The sequence below is a fragment of the Danio rerio genome, chromosome 5 (assembly GCF_049306965.1).
Source record: "Danio rerio strain Tuebingen ecotype United States chromosome 5, GRCz12tu, whole genome shotgun sequence".
NCBI classification, from domain to species: domain Eukaryota; kingdom Metazoa; phylum Chordata; class Actinopteri; order Cypriniformes; family Danionidae; genus Danio; species Danio rerio.
The window spans coordinates 27949249-27968482 of record NC_133180.1 but is presented as its reverse complement, the minus strand read 5'-3'; the positions used below and the strand labels follow the sequence as shown (position 1 = coordinate 27968482).

Below are 19234 nucleotides of genomic sequence, written 5' to 3'. Positions count from 1 at the left end.
ACACCAATTATATGCAGCTACACAACACATTTATTCCTATAATGCATGCAATTATTGCCAAAACGAGCATTTAGTAACGAAGTAATATGTATTTTTGGGTAGCAGACAAATACTCTTCTTTACCAATTTATCCCAGTCTTGTCTAAAAAATAATAACTATGTTAATAAATTGAATAGTCCAACCCTTACTCTTAAGACCAACCATAGCCAACCTTTTTTTTACCACTAAAATCTGAAAATAAATAAATAAATAAAAATACAAGCCAGTATCCCATGTTGCAAGTCTGAAAGTTGTTAAAATATCCCTCAAATCTGATTGGTTGATTGTAATGTTGTTCCAAGATTAACAAAGATGTTGATTCAGGAACATTCTCTATTCAGAGCAATGAGGTTTACAATTGGAATAACTGTACTTATGTTTTGTAGTCTCCTTATACTTCCTCATGGCACTCATAAATAATAGGACTTGTGCTTTTTTTTGTAAAATATTAAAATCTCATTCTGTGTAGTTGGCCTGAATATGATGTGGGACAAAATGTTTTTCTTTGGCCTTAAGGACTCTTCAACACAAGGACCCCAGAGAGTGGGTTCAGTGCATTGTTGACCTTTACACGCATCAGCCAAAAGAGAACATTTGTTTTTAGAGCGCTTATTAGATGCAAACAGATGATAAGAGAAAACAAATCTTTCACATACTGTTCAGTCACCAAAAGCACTGTTTGTGGGTTTGAAAGTAAGTGATGGGGAATCCATTATTAGGTGTACTCAATTTAAAGAAATTGCTAAGAATATGATTGACTATAACTGGCCTCTAGTCTAAAGGAAAGGTTTATGCTTTTACTCACCATTTACTCACTCTCCACTTGTTAAAAACCTGTTAGAGCTTGTATCAAACTCAATGCCCATGGGCCAAATACCATGTCATTTTATGTGGCCCGTGAAAGCATATGATTCACAGCAAATGTGTATTAGCATTCATGCGAGTAGATTGCATACAAAGTCACTGCAAATGATGTTACGGGGTAATGATTGTGAATCCAGCAATATAATAAAAGTCCATCTTGCTTTACAGTATCTCATATATTGACTAAACAAACTTTTCCATAATGCATGTTTAAAACTGAGTTCCATAGTTTTGCTTTTCTCAAATCTGACAACTTTTTGAAGAAAGGTAATTGGCTTCAGATGATATTTGTCTTTGTTATTGACTTTTGGAGTAATGTGGGTTTTTTAAACTGATAAATGTTAACCTATATTCATGTTGAAATAACCCAAAGAAGTAATATGTACTTTATATTTATGTGAATGCATGTATTTATGTGTTACTTTAATATGCTGTAATTGTAACAGAATGTTAAGTAGTTACGGTTATAAATGGCCTTTTGAGGGCTGCCATTATTCCATAACACCCTTGTTTTAGAGCTTCATTCATCTCAACACAAAAGAAGATTTCAAAAAAAGTTTGAAAAATGTCGTAAGCCCATGGCCATTTTCAGAAAAAGCAGGAAAAATACAGTGAAAATCAATGGCCAGTTTTCAATATTCCTCAAGACATCTTTTGTGTTGAACAGAAAAATTAAACTCTAACAGCTTTATAACAAGTAAAGCATGAGTAAATTATGACTAATTAATTTTGGCCTGTAAATCCCTTTAAAAGGCTTGATGTACAGTCAAAGAATGCATTTTTGTGATGTCATTTTGAAAAAATCATGTTCAAACAAAATTCATTATAAAAACAGCTTGACAAAGTGAACTTTCTGGTAAACACATTTCAACTCCTATTAGTGTAGGGAAGTGTGGCTCTGAGGTACTTTGATCTTATTTAATTTTTTACACCCATTTTGGGAGCAAAAACATAAAATGTATTGCATTACATTTACTGTATTAACTGAAGTGTAATTTTTATTAAACACTGACACTTTACATGTTTAAAATCATAAATATATTTTATTTAAAGAAATTCCAGAAATTGCGACTGATTGCGAGTAGTGAATTGCAAAAAATGTATCGCTAAAATCTAGGAGTGTGACGAGACGCTTACTCCACAAGACGAGAAGAGACACAAGATTGGGTTCACAAGACGAGACAACAAGATTTTTACAGTATGTTTAAGAAATCTTTAATGATGAAATACATGGATTTAAAATATTTTATTCAAAGGAAAAAAACAAATCACAAATTGGAAAACTTTTTAGGTGCTTTTTTAAAATTAACTTGTAATGAATGTTATTTTAATGGAATCTATGCAGTAAAGGACATGCAAACACTGCTATTTTTTTTGCTAATAAATGAATGGAAAATAGATTTTTATCCAACTGAAGAAAAATCCCAAAATGCGAAACAATTTAGGTGCTTTATTTAAATCAACTTGTAATCATTTAATCATGTCATTTTTGCTTTTTAATTTTTCAATGGTTTTACTTTCATTCAGTAACAGCTTCCATTTTTTTCCAGACAGCATAAACGTGTTCGCTGATGATGATAATGACAACGAGGGCTGTATGTGTCTTCAGGAGTTTACTGTGTGTGTGTGTGCGCACACTCGGAGGAGATGTGTGTTTGTGGTCCTTTACTGACTGGATGGTTGCAGAGGTGTCAAACAGTGTGTATAGCTTATCTTGGCACAAAATGCAGCTAAAAGTCCTAAACAACAGTAATAGTTTGATCATGGTGTTTACATGTCTGTACCTTACTTCAATAATGTGACTGAAATAAGAATACTACACGTCTTAATTTATTTAGTGTTTATGACGATTATGGCTTGAAGCATACACTGTAAAAAATGGCTGTGATTTCAATGGTAAAAAAACAGTAAAAATAATATAGTAAAAATCTGTAACCTGGTTAACAGTATGTTTCCTTAGTATATATGGCAAATAACCGTAAGCTGACATTCCCAGAATTTACCGCATGGCACATCACTTTTTATGCTTTTTGTTGACATTAATATGAACCTTTTTAGTTGTTTCCCCATCAGTTATGTACATTAGAGAATTATGTTACCTCTAATGTTGATAAACAATATTTATTTCATGACTTTAATTTTATGCGTTTTACCATACTGGTGTTTAGTGGCTGTGTGAATGACACTGAGCACCTTCTATACACTGATTCACTTTTCTGCTCGAGGGTAAAGTTGTTTGTGATGATCATTGGCTCATTATGTAACTTTCTCATCACCACCTGCATATGGCTGTGTTATCGTGTCTATCTGTGTAAAAAGAGATGTGTAGATGTTGGTAACTAAAAGTACAGACATATTACATCTATAAATTAAGGAAATACGGTAGTTTACTGTAAAAATTAGAAATTACTTTATGGCTTGGACTGTATTTTTAACTGTAAAATACTGGCAAGCACAGCTGCCTTATTTGCTGTAAATTTTACATATTTATTTTTCACAGTCTATCTAAAGAGCTATCCCATCGAACGTTATGAGCAATGGTTAATGCATGTGGCTGCAGTTGTTGCAGTCTCTGCTTTCGGACGCGGCAACTCTTGAACTCAGGTGAAGCAAAAATAGGTTATGTCACACTTACCCGGCCTAAATGAGTGACACACATCTCCAAGGCCAGACTGTCAGATGTGTGCAAAGCACTTGATGTGCGGTTCTAATCAAATTCTGCCTCCGATCTTTATTGCTTCATTCACCCTCATGCTTCATCATATCTCACAACTCATGAGACAACTTTTCACCTCAACGAGAAATTTCATGACAATTTAGTCTTGCGAAATCTCATAGCACGAGATCTTGTCACATGCATACTGAATTTACATGTATTCTAAACTTCCATTTTCTCATCATTGTAACTTCAGTTGTACATTTATTTTATCATCATATTTCATGTTTTTGTATTCATCCAAGCACTTTTTGAGCAGATGGCATCAGGACAATCACTGGTACACCAAACTACTTTTTGCCCTTTAGCAGAAAACAAAGATGAATGAATAAAAAACTCCAAGTATATTGAAGCCTTAAGGTTACTTCCCATCATAATTGTCATTTCATGAAAAATAATGTAAGCTGTATCTTTTACAAACCCATACTCTCTCTCACCTGCATTTGGAATGACTAATCGGCCACCCAGGTGTCCAAACACAGCGCTTGTCTTCAGCTGAATCTTCCCGGGGGTGTGAAGTCCATTGGGAGCCATTGTGGCGGTCTTCTTTCCTTCTACCATGCTGTAGTTTGGGTGAAGGTTTGCAGGGAGGGTTTGTGGATGAGCTTTTACATGGTACTCGGCCCGGTCTGCCACACCTAGTGAAACCATAAAGGAGCTTTGAACTTTGACCTTGTCGGGCAAGGGGTCAAAGAGCTCTTTGTCGATGGAGTCCTGAAAGCAGATTGGGCTGCTGTAGGTCTGGCCGACGGTTATATCAGGCTGCATGGAGGAATTCAGTAGAAGTGGATTGCCTGGGGATATAAAAAGACAGCCTGTGAGTGTTTTATAGGATTTGTTGATACAGGTGAAAAGAAAAAAAAATGCGGTTAGATAAGGTCCTGATATGCCAACTCCAGTGCGGCAGACCATGGCCTGAAAATCAAGGCGTGCAAATAGAAAAGTATTAAATATTTAATTTGCTGTTTTGGCTAAAATATTCATTCTAAGAGTGCTGGGAAAGAGAAAAACGTCTTATCTTGGGGAAAAATACAAAAGCGAAAAGGAGAATTTTCAGTATGTGAGAAAAGTAAATGCTCTAGCTCCAGCTAAATTATTTATGTTGATTTTCTTTAATTCTTAACCTCTTAGCCAACCCAGGCTCAAGCAGAATATGTCTCTGACAACTTTTCTTTCTGTACCATTGCCTTCTGCATGTTTTATAGCAGTTTTAAAATGATTTTTGCTAAAAAAGCTCATTTTTATAAACAGATAAACATCTATAGCTATGTTTCCATCCACATATTTAAAAAAAACGGTTGATGAAAACGCCATAATATGCATACATTTTGAAAATGTGCATAAAAAAACATGCGCATAACTGAGTAGGATAAATTTTTTATTCGATAAGAAAAGATAGGCATAAACTACGACTGAAACACTTTTACCGTACAAATTCCAGTATGGCATTAAAAAAGGTCTTGTGATTTTGTTATAAGAGATCATGTGATCATAAAAATGTATATAAATGGAAACCAGCAAGCTGAGCACTTTGTACAACATCTGAAATGTTGTTTTGATTATTCTTAAACGCCTACCGATTAAGCATTAGTGTTGTTATATTATTAAATGAACTCCAGAACTGTCAAGAGCGTCTGTGCTCCACATCTCACATCTTCCAATGCCACCGCGGTTCACTGCATGTCAGGATTGCCTTCTGAGGTGCAAGTCATTTATTAAATGAAGAAAAGATTTAAGCAGCTTCTCCTACTGCAGCAAATTGCTTTTGTACTGTTGATATTCAGTGCCAGATAATCAGGAAGTGACGATTTTGTTCGCTTTGACTCGTTGGATGGAAACGCTGCTTTCTTTGCACATCTTTTATAATCCAGTTTTGAGCATAAAGTTCATTTGCATTTTTGGATGGAAACATTGCTACTGTGGCAATATTTTTTCTTTACACTGGTTGATTCATAAATCATGGCATCGCCATTCAAGTTCTCATCATACTTTAAAATAACACATCACCTAGACTAAACATTACCCTTAACCTACCAGTAAAATAAAAAATGACATATTATATATTAACATACATAATATGTTCTGTTTTGGGGTGTAAATGTTCTAAAAATTTTCTGTTTTGGGGTGTATCAATAAATAAGTCAGCTCCAGTTTATTACCTAAAACAAGTACCACACATCATATTATTTGAAGTTTTCTATATTGCATTTCTTAGTGTGCTTGTTCTTCATAGCTTCAATTCAACAAGCTGCTGGAAACATTGCTCAGACAATTTAATCTATATTGGCAGGAGAAACTTTCAGATTTTCTGCAGATTAGTTGGATGCACATCTATAATGCAAATCTCCTGTACCATTGCATCACAAAGATGCTCTATTGGACTGACATCTGGTGACTTTGAAGGTCATTTGAGTGTTGTAAACTCAAGAAACCCGATTGAGATCACTTGAGCTTTGTGACATTATTATCTGCTGGAGGTTGCCATCAAAAAGTTCTAAGCTGACAGGAATCACTAATGTGGTCTTTGCTGCTGTAGCTCATCTGCTTCAAGGTTTGACATGTTGTGTGTTTAAAGGCTTAAATGCATACCTCATTTATAATGAGGGGTTATTTAATTTACTGTTTAACTGTCTTGCTATCATCTTCAGTCAATCTGACCATTGTTCTCTGACCTTTTAAATTTTTTAACCATTATCTGAGCTTGTTGACATGCTGTATGGCTAATTTGGCTTAAGTTACCGTTGGGCGATCAGCAGGCCCTTTTGAGCAAAAACCCTGAGTTTATTCAAACTTTTTTCAAGCTTGTTTTTGATGACAAAATTTAGAATCTGAGCTAGACTGGTTACAGAATGTCTGAAAAATAATATACTATAATCTGGTTATTTTCTGTTGGCATCTTTACAAATCATGTTGAAAGGGTTTTAAACAACAGAAGTCTTTATTCATTCAATTAATTCCTGAATGAAGGTTTGCGAAGCCCTGGAGTCAATAAAGGATTGAGAAACTAATAACTAATTTGGATTCAAATGCAGTTTCAATGATGTGAAATGTCAATTTGCTGTCAACATAACTACACAATATGTATTGCGTAGGTAATTAACAAATATACACCAATAACATTTGAACACTACCCAACACAAGACAACCATGCATATTGAAATGTGTAATTGAATAATAATTATTAGGGATGTCACGATCAGGTTTTTTTGCTCTTGAGTCAGAGTCCGAGACATTTGATTTTAAGTATCTACATATACAGAAACCCAATCCGATACTTCTATAATACATAAAGAAGGTAGCTTAAAATATCAAGTAATAAATAACATAAATTCTTTACTTTTGGACTTTAGAGCAACAGTAAATATAAAAAAATACCTAATATAAAAACAAATAGCGCCTCAACTTAAAATACCTGGCAGGCAATCCCAAGTTTGCATATATCACAGTTTGCTACAGTATGGCAATGTTGTCATCATCAACTTTATAATACCTCCAGACCACAAACATACTCACACTTTCCGCTTGCTTCTGTGTTCTACTTTGCGACATTTAACCAATAGCATCTCTACCATAAAGTGAGAATATAGATATGTTATAAAATAATGAGAAAATATATATACATATATATTCGAGTTGGGAGGTAACATTCGATTCTAATTGAGTCTGATCACGTGATCGGATCTAGACATCCCTAATAATTATTGAATTGCTAACTATAAGTGAAGACAAAACCTCCAACGATTTTACTTTACGTAAACAGACCTGTGCAGTGATGTACTGTTTTTTAATTGTCTTCATCATCAATAATACAGTAGAGTACAGACCATTTTAGCATCCAGATTAGTTGCTACTGTACCATGTTATTCTACTCATAGTCAGAGTAGATTGGCAACAGTTGCTTTCACGCACTGACTCATGTTAACAGTCACATCCTTAAACATCCTGTCAACACTCATTAGCACGGTTAGCACAACTTCAACAGTGACATCATTTGGAGTTTGCCCTTTGCCATAAAACGAATTCATCTAGTTACTCAAGCCGACACAGATATATGAGGCATGTCTAAGTGACCTTTTTGTTTTCAAAGTTCTTAAATCTGCCACCTCCCAGCTTGGGCTCAGAACAGCTCTTGGAAGGGGGTCTTCATCCCTCGCTGTTCCTCTCTCACCTTTTCTAGTCCGAGGCAAACTCACACGGTCACTGAGCCCCCGCGATTCATCCTGGTGCCAAAGTAGTTCTAACATTTGAGTCACTTAGTCCTTGCTGGCCAGCTGCTGCACAGTGAGGGGTGGGAGGCAGGAGGCTAATGGGTCTTTATTTTTAGGAAAATCGTTAATTACCCCAGGCTGGGCTGATTGGTGTCAGGCGTTTGGGATATTTCTAGTTGCCACGATTGGGCAGGTCAAGGTTCTGCTACAGGGTGATGACAGGTTTGTGTTATAAATTCGAGCAGTCCCGTAAAGTTTTCAGGTGTCAGATTGGAACTAATTATGGTGGGAAAGGGTGAAATTTAGGAAACATGCTACTGCATTAGCAAAAATGTTGACTAAGACTTTAAAGGGTAAGATCACCCCAAAATCATACCTGTGTCATCATTTTGTACACCCATGTGTTGCATCAAAACTTTATGACCTCCTTTGGCACAAAAGAATATTTATTTCAACTGGTATTGTCCATAGAGTCAAATATGTTTTGAGAAATACAGATGTGGCTGCTGAGAATGTGTGAGTGAATGAACGTGACCACACCCGATGCTGCAGTACTGCACAGTACAGCACATAATGGTCTAACACAAGAAAGACATGACCAGCAGGGGGCACTTATGTAAAATACTGTACTGATATACTTTAGCAGCCAGAGCTAAGCAGTTTGATGACCTGCAAAGCATTCCCTAACAGCTCAAAGCAAGCACTTCGTTAACATACCGCTCAACCATGCTGGTGAACCAATACAACTCAGATCCTGCTCTGACATAAAATTTCTGTAGTACGCTAACCCTATTTTTTTTTGTACCAAAAAACCTTAAATAACTGTCTAAAATTAAAGCATGTTGATAAAATACGTTTCTGTTTCAAAGCGGCAATCGAAAATGACGAAGATGACTAAGGTAAGAAACTTTGGTCATTTATAATAAGTTAGGAATCGTCTGATTGGTGAATCGTACGTTAGCTATTGCGGGAGCAGCTGTGTCAGTCACAAGCATGTGATCCTCTCGAAATGAGTTTATAAATAAACTTCACTTGTTTAGACAGCTGTGTGTGTTATCTTACACTATAGTTTAACTGACGCTTAGTATATTTTAAACTATGGAGCTCTGAATTCGAGTTACAACTTCACTTCCAATGCCTTTCCTTGTTTTAGTTAATGTTATATCTTAATAATTAGTTAGGAATTTGAATAATTCATTCCTTGATTAGTCCTACTAAATCTATGAAACGAAAGAATTAAATTACAAATAAATTGCTTTAATATTAATGGCATTTAAGCCTAAACAAAAGAACACATAGGAAATTCTAAAATTAATTTTAATTGAAGTGATAATATGTAGCTTAAAGAGAACTATTCTAAACTTTTCTAGTACACGTCAATCTACTTATAATCTAATGAGAATTAGTTGGCATGTAGATTAAATGTAATTTAAATTCAACAAACGGAGCCTCAAAACAAAGTGTGACCAAATTATTATATACTATAGTAGCCTATAATAAAAGTTTGTTGTTTCTCATCATGCACATGCATTGATCTGTGACATCTTTTAGAGCCTACTGTCATCCAATTTCTCAAATTATCTTATTTTGTGTTCCACAGAAAAGAGTAATGACATGAAGGTTCAGTAAATTATGACTTTTCTGTGTGTGTGTGTTTAGTGTGAAATGTTGTCTTTAATGACTACCTATACAAGAAAACCTTAGCAGATTTAAGTTACACCAGACATATAACGGAATTAGGACAAATTTAATGGTTCAACTTCTTTAATTCTCGGCCACAACAAATTGGTTTTTGCCTCTCGTATTTCTTCAGAAGTAGGATATAATCACTGTGGGACAGGAAATCTTTAAAACGGCGAAAGAAAATGAAAGGACGAGACAGCAGGATGATAGGAGTTAATGAAACAGGCATGTAGTGGGCACCTTGCGGGGAAAGATCTGGAATTAGAGTCGTGATTAAAATGACTCAGTGGCTGAGATTTCAAGAGCAGACAGACGGGCAAAGGTCTGGAGTCTCATACTGTTACCTGTGATTAAGAGAGTCAGCTGGAATACTTCTGCTTTATCATAATTACACACTGAGAAAACTGCAATGGATATCACGTAGAGAGACGAGGTAAAAGGAAAAGTGATATAATGAAAAACACAAAAACCTACCCTGGGAGAAATCAAATCAAAGCAAAATGGCATCAAATGCATTCGTATTCGAAACTTTTAAATAAAGCACTGTATTGTTTCCATTTTCACATTCAATAGTCTGGACGTACACATCTATTGTGATCCACACTCACTGCTCGATTTATTAGGTACACATTGATAGTATTGAGTTAGACCCCATTAGCTTTAAACTGCATCAATTCTTTGTGCATCAATATAGAAGCTGCAGGAAACATTCCTCAGAGATTTTAATCTATATTGGTAGGATAAACTCTGAGTTTATGCAGATTAGTTGGATGCACATCTATCGCAAATCTCCTGTAATATTGCATTAAAAAGATGCTCAACGGGACTGACATCTGATGACTTTAAAAGTCATTTGAGTTTTGTAAACTCATTGACATGTTCAAAAAAAAAAAAACCATTAAGATCTCTTTGTGATACATTATTATCTGATGGAAGTGGACATCAGAAATGGGTATGTTTATAGCTGACCTGAGTGTAGTGTGGGCTTTGCTGCTGTAGCTCACTTGCTATATGGTTTGAGCAACTGTTTTACTGTCTTTCTATCAGCGTGAATCAATCTGACTATTGTTCTCTGACCCTTAAAAAAAATTCTGACCATTCTGTAAACCCAAGATATAATCAGAGTTGTGCTAATGTTTGAAATGTCTAGTAAATCAGTAGTTTCTGAAATACTCACAACAGCCTTTCTGGCACCGACATCCATGCCATGATAGTCTCATAGTTCATCTTTCATCTCTGTTCTGATGTTTGGTTTGAACTTCAGCAAATCATCTTGACCATGTCTGCATGACCATGTATCTCCAAAATGCATTGAGTTGCTGATTAAATTGGTTGATTAGTGCTAAATGTTTGCACTGACTAGCAGTTTCCAAAGTCCTTACGAAGTCATTTTACTCTGCATCTTTGTGCACCAAGTGCAGCTTCTATAACTCTGAACAAGAAAACATCAAATCCTCCAAAACGGTTTGCCTGGTCTTTTGAGGTAATTTCCAACACATTTCAGACATGAAAGCTTCTACCAAAATGACAGCAACAACTTTGAGGCGGGAGGCAGGAATTTGTTAAAAATAATGAGGTCAGACAGGAAAGACTGTACCTCACATTTGTTCCACACAGATTACGCAACTAGCATATGATTGGTTCATTTAAAAATGGAGATTTCAAGCTTCATGTAGATATGTTTTTCATGTCTGGGAGGGATGTATTCGCTAAGACAGGAGTGTCCACACTCAGTCCTGGAGGGCCAGTGTCCTGGAGAGTTTAGCTCCAACCCGAATAAAACACACATGAACCAGCTAATCAAGCTCTTACTAGATATACTAAAAACTTCCTGGCAGGTGTGTTGAAGCAGGTTGGAGCTAAACTCAGCAGGACACAGGCCCTCCAGGACTGAGTTTGGACACCCCTGCGCTAAGATTACAGCCCGTTGGCTGACCCCCACATCTTAAAGAACACGAACCTCTCCTCCTATAATGAGTGATGATTGGCTCCTTTACTAGAAGTTGGGGCTATCTTCGTTAAAGTGGCCGCATTCAAAACTACACGAGTGGCATACCTCGTTTAATCTACAGTTTTTTATCTTGACTGTTCACTGGAAATTAATTGGACAGTTTTGGTTTGATATCCATGTAATCTCTGAGAGGCTGTCCTATCCTTGCATGGGTGAACATCCCATCAAGGGAGAGGTTTGATTTCAGGTGAAAGGGGATTTTTATTTAGATTAAGGATTACCAGGGCATGTGCGTAAAAAAAAAAAATTTAATTACCACTCCAATACATCATAAAAAAAAAATCTTCAATTTTTATTTCATAGTGACTTTAAATGCATGTCCAACATCGCAGGGGTTTGGTCTTCCTTGTGACTGCTGATGTGAACCGGATTGGCTGTTGGAATAAGGCGCTGCGGGAGGCTGGGAGAAAGTTAGCCTTTTTAAATAGGATTGATGACCTGACAGATGCGGCTCAGCTGAGCCTTGATCCCCCTCTCTCCTGTTGCATGCAGAAGGCGTGTGTTGCCATCCCAGGCCTTGAGCACAGTAAACACAAGCTGCTAGTCACAGCCTTTCACTGTGCTGTCACAAGCAGCCAGGATTGATTACCCTGTGAGGCGATAGCTATCACTTTCTCTGACCCAGAAGTGTCAGTGGTGGTAATATGGACACGTGTAGCGGAACCAAATGTAGGTCATGTGACTACAGACGTGGCTTATCAACAGAGGTTATCGACATAGCTGACAGGACGGTAGAATTGAAGTCAACGTGGCATGCTTTATGCATTTACTTGTCAGAGGATTTGAATTTTTTGTGTGTGTGAGAATGTGTGATTGCTCAGTGGAGGTGGTTTGTGTAAAATCATATCATTTTGCAAGCGTATTTGTATGCTTTTATGAACAATTATTATTTGGAGAAAGCAGATAAGCCAATGTAAGCCAATGTCAGTTGAGTGTCAGTTGCAGCGGGACCAGAAATTAGACATCTTTAGGTTTCAGTGTCATAAAGAAACATTGGAATATCCAAAGCTCTCAATGATTTGAATGTGTTTACAAAAGTAGTAAATAGATATGCCTGGAGTATTTCTAACACTGATTCCACAAACGACAAGCGACAGACCGGAAGTTATTAATTTCCAAAAGAGAATAGTTCGGGAGCTGCGTGAAGATCATCTTCATATGTGGAAAATTCAGATCTGATTTGAGCTGCGGATTCGTTAAATCTTTTGAACTCCTGCAACTTGACAATATGGGACTGGCAGACCTGATATGACCTATTCCAGTGTTGTCCAAGCAGGACCATGCGCGATGAGAAATAGTAGTTTTTCGTTATTTTTTATCATAAAAAGTCTATATTAAAAAAAAATCTATTCATAAATGAGTGATAAAAAGCATTATCTTTAATCTTGTCTCCACAATCCCTCCAAAATTTTTAGCAGTCTATGATGAGTTTCTAGTATTCATTCATTCATTCATTCATTCAACTACAGTATGGTGAACGCATAGAGAATAGAAGCTCTTGCTTTTGCACGCTTTTATTCCGAACACCACCATGAGAATCAGCTTCCAATGGTGCATGACAAAACTGAATACTTTGTGCGACTGCCAGAAGGGGGCATATTCCAACAGTCCTGTCTGAATGTTGTGTGCAGTGGAAAGGCAGCTTAAGAGGATGGCAAACTGAATTTATTTCATTGCATTTGCTAAACCTAAACAAGACATTTAACTTCCAGAAGATGTATAGATTGGTTCTCAGTTACTCTGCAAACTCTGCTAACATCATTCATTCATTTATTCATTTTCTTGTCGGCTTAGTCCCTTTATTAATCCGGAGTTCGCCACAGCGGAATGAACCGCCAACTTATCCAGCAAGTTTTTACGCAGCGGATACCCTTCTTAGCCGCAACCCATCTCTGGGAAATCTGCTAACATCACTTTGTCACAAGTTTTTTTAATCATAATCATTATGTAGTAATGCTGTCTCTGCCTCAGCTGAGTTAGATAAGCGACAGTAATGTTACATAGCTCAAGCTAATGTTAGCTAAAGTTAATCACCACTAGCAAAATAAGGTAAATGTAAATTCATTTCATCTGAGCCTGTTGCACATAAACAGTATTGATCCTGAATATTTATCATCAGAGATCGTGACAACCATTACATGAGGTTTCTCCCGATTGCATTGTGATCTGTAAACCCCTGCTTTCAAATGAATCTTGTTTTTTATATTTTATCTTTAATATATCCCTATGTGGCATATTTAAACCCAACATGAATTCTTCAAAATCCATTGGGAAAGGTTTGTCATTGTAACAAAGTAACTATCCAGTTTTTTTTTTCTTCGAATTGCAACAGTGACTATGGAGGGTGGGGCTTGCTGATAAGTCAGCTTTAAGAACATTCTTTGCATCTTAGCTTGTTATTGTGAACAAACCGTACATGGACTTCAATATCACAAGCAATAAATTTAACTGCACCACTTCATTAACAGTGAACCCTTACCCTGTCTGGTGGTTTTGAAGTTGAAGGACTGGAATCCTCCAGCGAGAGCTGATGAGTCAATGACATCCACTCCATACTCGCTCTGGCTCTTCCTGTAGAGGGTAATGGCCACGATGAGGACAACCACAGCGATCACACCCGCAGCCAAACCAGAGTACAGCGCTACATCCATTGAGTTCTCCATGCCTGTAAAACAATACCATAAACTTAGACTCCATAGGAAAATTACAATATACTGTGGAAATAATTAAGAAAATGATTGAGCTATTACATTAAGCTGTAATAAAAATGATAATAATAATAATAATAATAATAAATAATAATAATTACTGTATTATCATCATTATTATTATTGCAATTAAATATTACATATTACTTTAAATATAATAATAATAATTATTATTATTATTATAATTATTTTTACAATTAAGTTTCATTTCATGGTTTTGTAGTTGTGTTCAAATCAAACGTTTTCACAGAACCAAACAATTAATTAAACAATAAATAAACTATAACAAAAATAATAGTAATAATAAAATAGTAAGATATATTTAGTGACAGTTTTATAATATTTCAGTTGTAATTATTACTACAAATAAAACTAATATAGGGCCCTGCTATAAACTCGGCACAATTAGGTGCAAGACGTCGTTGCCGCGATTTGTTGTTTGATTTTCTTTATCCTCACACTGCAGATGGTCTGATTAACTGTTTTCTTGCTAGTGAAGTATTCAGTTTTTCCACTTACTAAGTCGTCATGTAAATAGGAAATACGCCATAGCACGAAACAACTAGACTTAGACCTAGATCCTAGACCTAGATCGTTAAAATACAGTGCATAGTGTTATGAAAATAAAAATAACATATGGTTTATTTAAAAGTTTTGTAGAATTGTGCAAAAAAAAAAAAAAAAAAATATATATATATATATATATATATATATATATATATATATATATATATATATATATATATATATATATATATATATATAAATCAATTAAAATAAAATTCTAATAAAATAGTATAATATAATAAAATATAATATAATAAATTAAAATAAAATAGTTAAAATAAAATAATAATAAATTATTTTAAATAAAATAATAATAAATAATATAATTATTTTGTCCTTATTTAATAAATAAATATTCAAATATTTGATTATATGTTTAGAAAGGTTAGTACTTTTTTTTCAACTTCACATTTATAACATTTAATTCTATATCTAACCAAAAATCTAATGAAAGATATAACTCATTTAACAGTAGATTTGTGTAAGTGAATTGTTCTCACTGTGTTAGAAAAACAGATTTTTGTAGAGAGGTAAACATTCAAATCCGTCACGGCTGGCCATTGTGGTTACATTTGCAAATCTTTCGGACACCTGTGCAAATGGAACAGGTGCAATATGCACATGTTTAGCAGTGTATAAAGATCTGCTTGCTTGGCACGTGAGGCCAGTTTGGGAGGTGTGAATTCCAGGGCTCTTACTACTTTAATAACTGGCAGCATGGTGTGCCAAAGCCCCACGCAATGATACATCTGTTCAGCTGGCAACTACAGCACTGGCCCAGGTGACCTCTGCAGCGGGACTGTTGGCCAGATCACAGAGGACACAGAGGACATTAATCATGCCATGAGAGAAAGAATATGCTTAAAACCACAGCCCTGCATCTCAAAAATCCAGACGCAGTACAGAAAGTTGAACAGGATTACATGCATCAAGCTGGAAACCAGTTGGAGTCCAAGGGTAAAGGTGAATTAATTGCATGTCCATCGGGCGACAGATTTAATAGGTTTAATTAGAAGCATTATAACGCAGCTCACACATCAATGCACAGGAAAGAGTCTCAGATCTGCGTCACCGAAACAATGAGGAAGCACCTGCTACTAATGCATATTTAAACGCATGTTGCGCAAAGTGCCTCAATATGGTTAAAATAATACAAGGGGAGATATTAAGACATAATACGCTTGACGAGGTGAGTTAATATTCCATGATTACACCTGGTTGCTTCCTCTAAATATAGCACATGTTAATACGCCACATCCAATCACTCATGTGCCTTTGTCTAAATGGACACAATACATTCAGTGGCACTTAAAAATTCTCTGAAGTTGATAAGGACACTTTAAACTTTGCAATTCTTAATGAAAAATAACTGAAATATTTATAATAATAATAATTATAATATTAATAATATTTTTTTTTAAATTAAGTCACATACAGTGAGGGAAAAAGTATTGAACACGTCACAATTTTTCTCAGAAAACTTAATTCTAACAGTGTTGTTGACTTAAATTTTTTTACCAGATGTTGATAACACCCAAATAAATTCATATATGCAAAGAAAACACAACTTATTAATTTACAAATAAAGTTATGTGTAATAAAATAAAATGACAAAGGAAAAAAGTAATGAACACATAAAGAAAGAAAGGTGTAGAAAGACAGTGAAGGTTCAGACAGCAGCTGAAATCTCTTAGTAATTATTCAGCAACCCTCTACCCTTCATCATTGTAAATAATGAAGATAAGTATAATGAAGATGAAACCAGAGTGGACATTTCAGCAAGACAATGATCACAGCCAAGAAAACTCTCAAATACTTTCAGAGAAAAAAAATCAAGCTGTAGAATGGCCCAGCCAATCACTTGACTGGTATACATGCAAGTATAAACATGCATTGTTGTTCCTTATGTTTTACAATATTACTATAAAACAAACAGCAATTATGGCAGCATAAATAAAATATTCATTATAAATGTTAAGTATAAAAATATAAAGTCAAAGCTACAACTAATCTCTTTGATGCTGCACAATTACAAATGTTTACTAGTTTTGAGCCTATTTTGCTTGCTAGATGGTATTTATATCAAATGCTTTAAATATAAAGTCACAACAAGTTTCAGATGAGAAAAAATATATTTGTTCTGCAGGAAAAATGATAATAAAGGTAAAACCAGCCAGATTTACTTTCTAGTCTACCTGGTGGATTTTCAATTATTTCATAAATAAACATATTTACTTCTTTGTTTATTTTTCTGATGCTTTAATTTTCCAATAACATTTTATTTGATGTGGTAGATTTAGTTAGGTTATGATTAAAATTATACTTATATTCTGGAATATATTGTAATAGCAATTAAACTTTAATAAAACTAAATTATTTCACTAGGATTTTTTTTTCGAACTGTTTTTTTTTTATCTTTTATGAATAAATGATAACAATAACAAAATTTCAACATTTATTTTCTTGTTTCACCAGCAGTGTTTTTCTTTCTGGCATTTGTTTCTTCTAACATTCATTTATAAATTCCTTCTAGGCATCCTGCACTGCATACACTCTTCTTTTTTAGCTTTCTTTTGCTTTGTGTGGATGCAGTTGGATTAGAATTAATCCAAGCACAATCACACCGGTGTGATTACAGAACCATGCTGAATTCAAAATAAGATGGCTTGCTCTGAGGCATAGAAAATTATACACAGTGCTTATCATAAATCACAACTTATAAGTGTTTTCAAACAAATAACATTTAGTTTAGGTTACTGACTAGCAAAACATAACATTTAATCTTTGTAAAATACATGCTGATGTCTATGGAGACAGCTATAAATATTATTTTAAATATAACTGAGCGAGGTGCTTTTTTACCTAAGATACACAGTGAATATGTTACTAGTACATTTTCTCTATTCATCCCATAGTTTAACAGTAATTTCCATTCTAGAATTTAAACCATACGGACAGATTGGATTCTTCCTAATTAATCTTTTCCATCTTATCCGTTTTCCACTTTGCTGCAATTGACACCTGTTGTCAGCATAATGATACAGGTAACAAAGCGTAGAAGTGAACACATATTTGAGATGAGAGAGCTCATCCTAATTAAAAAGTGAAGAAAAAAAATAGCCTTCACACAAAAGAGATATTTTTTATGTAAACAGAAGTCCACTTCACATCAGCACTAGCTTATTTATCAGTTTTATTTCCTCATTTAAATTCACAAGGAGGAAAGAACTCACTCTGTGGCTTAACATCATGCATCAGCTTTCCATCTGCAGAGAAAAAAAAAACAAGAAAGGAGAGAGAATTACAGTCCGTCCCCGTAATACTTCTTGCAAACACGCTCTCTGATTCTCATCACGGGTACATGTCCAACTGCAGGCTATGCCAACATCAGCTGTGGAGACTGTTGCTGGGCATCACTGGCATTGGCAGCACTTGGCAGATAGTTTTGGATCACTTAGGCTTCAGGATGTTTCCATCCTTCATTAAGGACAAGAAATCAGAGAGGATTCTCATCATAATAATAGCTACGAGGGAGACATGGAGAGGAGTAAAGGGCATGATGCCATCACCTTCATCTACTTTCAGCAGACTATTATCACACTTCCCCGAGCTTCACGATGAATGTTAAAGGAGACATATTATACACCTTTTCATAGGGTGGCAAATAAATCTCTGGTGTCTTCAAAATGTGTCTGTGAAGTTTCAGCTCGAAATACCATAGATTGTTTATTATAGCTTGTGGAATTTGCATCATTTTTGTGAAAGCAAAAAAGTATGTTTTGTGTGTACCTTTAAATGCAAATGAACTGCTGCATTCTAGAAAAGGGCAGAGACTTTATAAGCTATTCTGACACTCCAGAAACAACAAAACAGGCAAATTTCACAGTCAGAAATAGACCCTTTTCACATTTCCAGGTTTCTCAGTAGCGGAAGTTGTCATAGTCAGGAAAACTTAAGAGTGCAATGAATGGGATAGTAAAACAAATTGGTTTTTTTGCAATCTTATTTGCTCAAATAATAATAATAAAACAACAACTCCATGATTATGTTATAAAAACTTCCAGAAAATGGAAAAAAAAATGTGTGAGACTGAATACTGCAGCCAGAGGACAGAATAACGGCAAATTTACTGTCCTGCCCCATAGACGCTGGATTAGAAATGCCTCTCACAAGTGATAATTAGTTTTTGTAAATTCAAGCAAAAATGACATAATACATACATAAATTTATCTGAATGTGCATACGTTTAAAAAAAAAAAATCGAAGTATTGAAAACTTTCAAGGATTTAAGATGCTGATGACCGTTAAACGCATCATAACAGGCTTATGAAAAGGGTCCATTACCAGTAGAGGAAAGTAGCCTGACGTGCAGTGTTGGGTGTAATTAGTTACAATGGTAAAATGGGCGTGGTTAAGCGTATTTTAACTGAACCCATC

The 19234-nt window shown here is 35.2% G+C and overlaps 1 protein-coding gene across 3 annotated transcripts in view; it reads right to left on the bottom strand.

Annotated features, from left to right (window-relative positions):
* The window catches only part of unc5db (unc-5 netrin receptor Db), a 443321-nt gene that overhangs the window by 37047 nt on the left and 387040 nt on the right, over positions 1-19234 (bottom strand). For all 3 annotated transcript variants that reach the window (XM_073952196.1, XM_073952195.1, XM_001342194.9), the window contains 3 exons: positions 18031-18063; positions 14002-14187; positions 4058-4414 (listed from right to left, as the gene is read on the bottom strand). In XM_073952196.1, coding sequence (XP_073808297.1) covers positions 4058-4414; positions 14002-14187; positions 18031-18063 — 576 coding nt within the window. The remainder of the gene's footprint in view (positions 1-4057; positions 4415-14001; positions 14188-18030; positions 18064-19234) is intronic.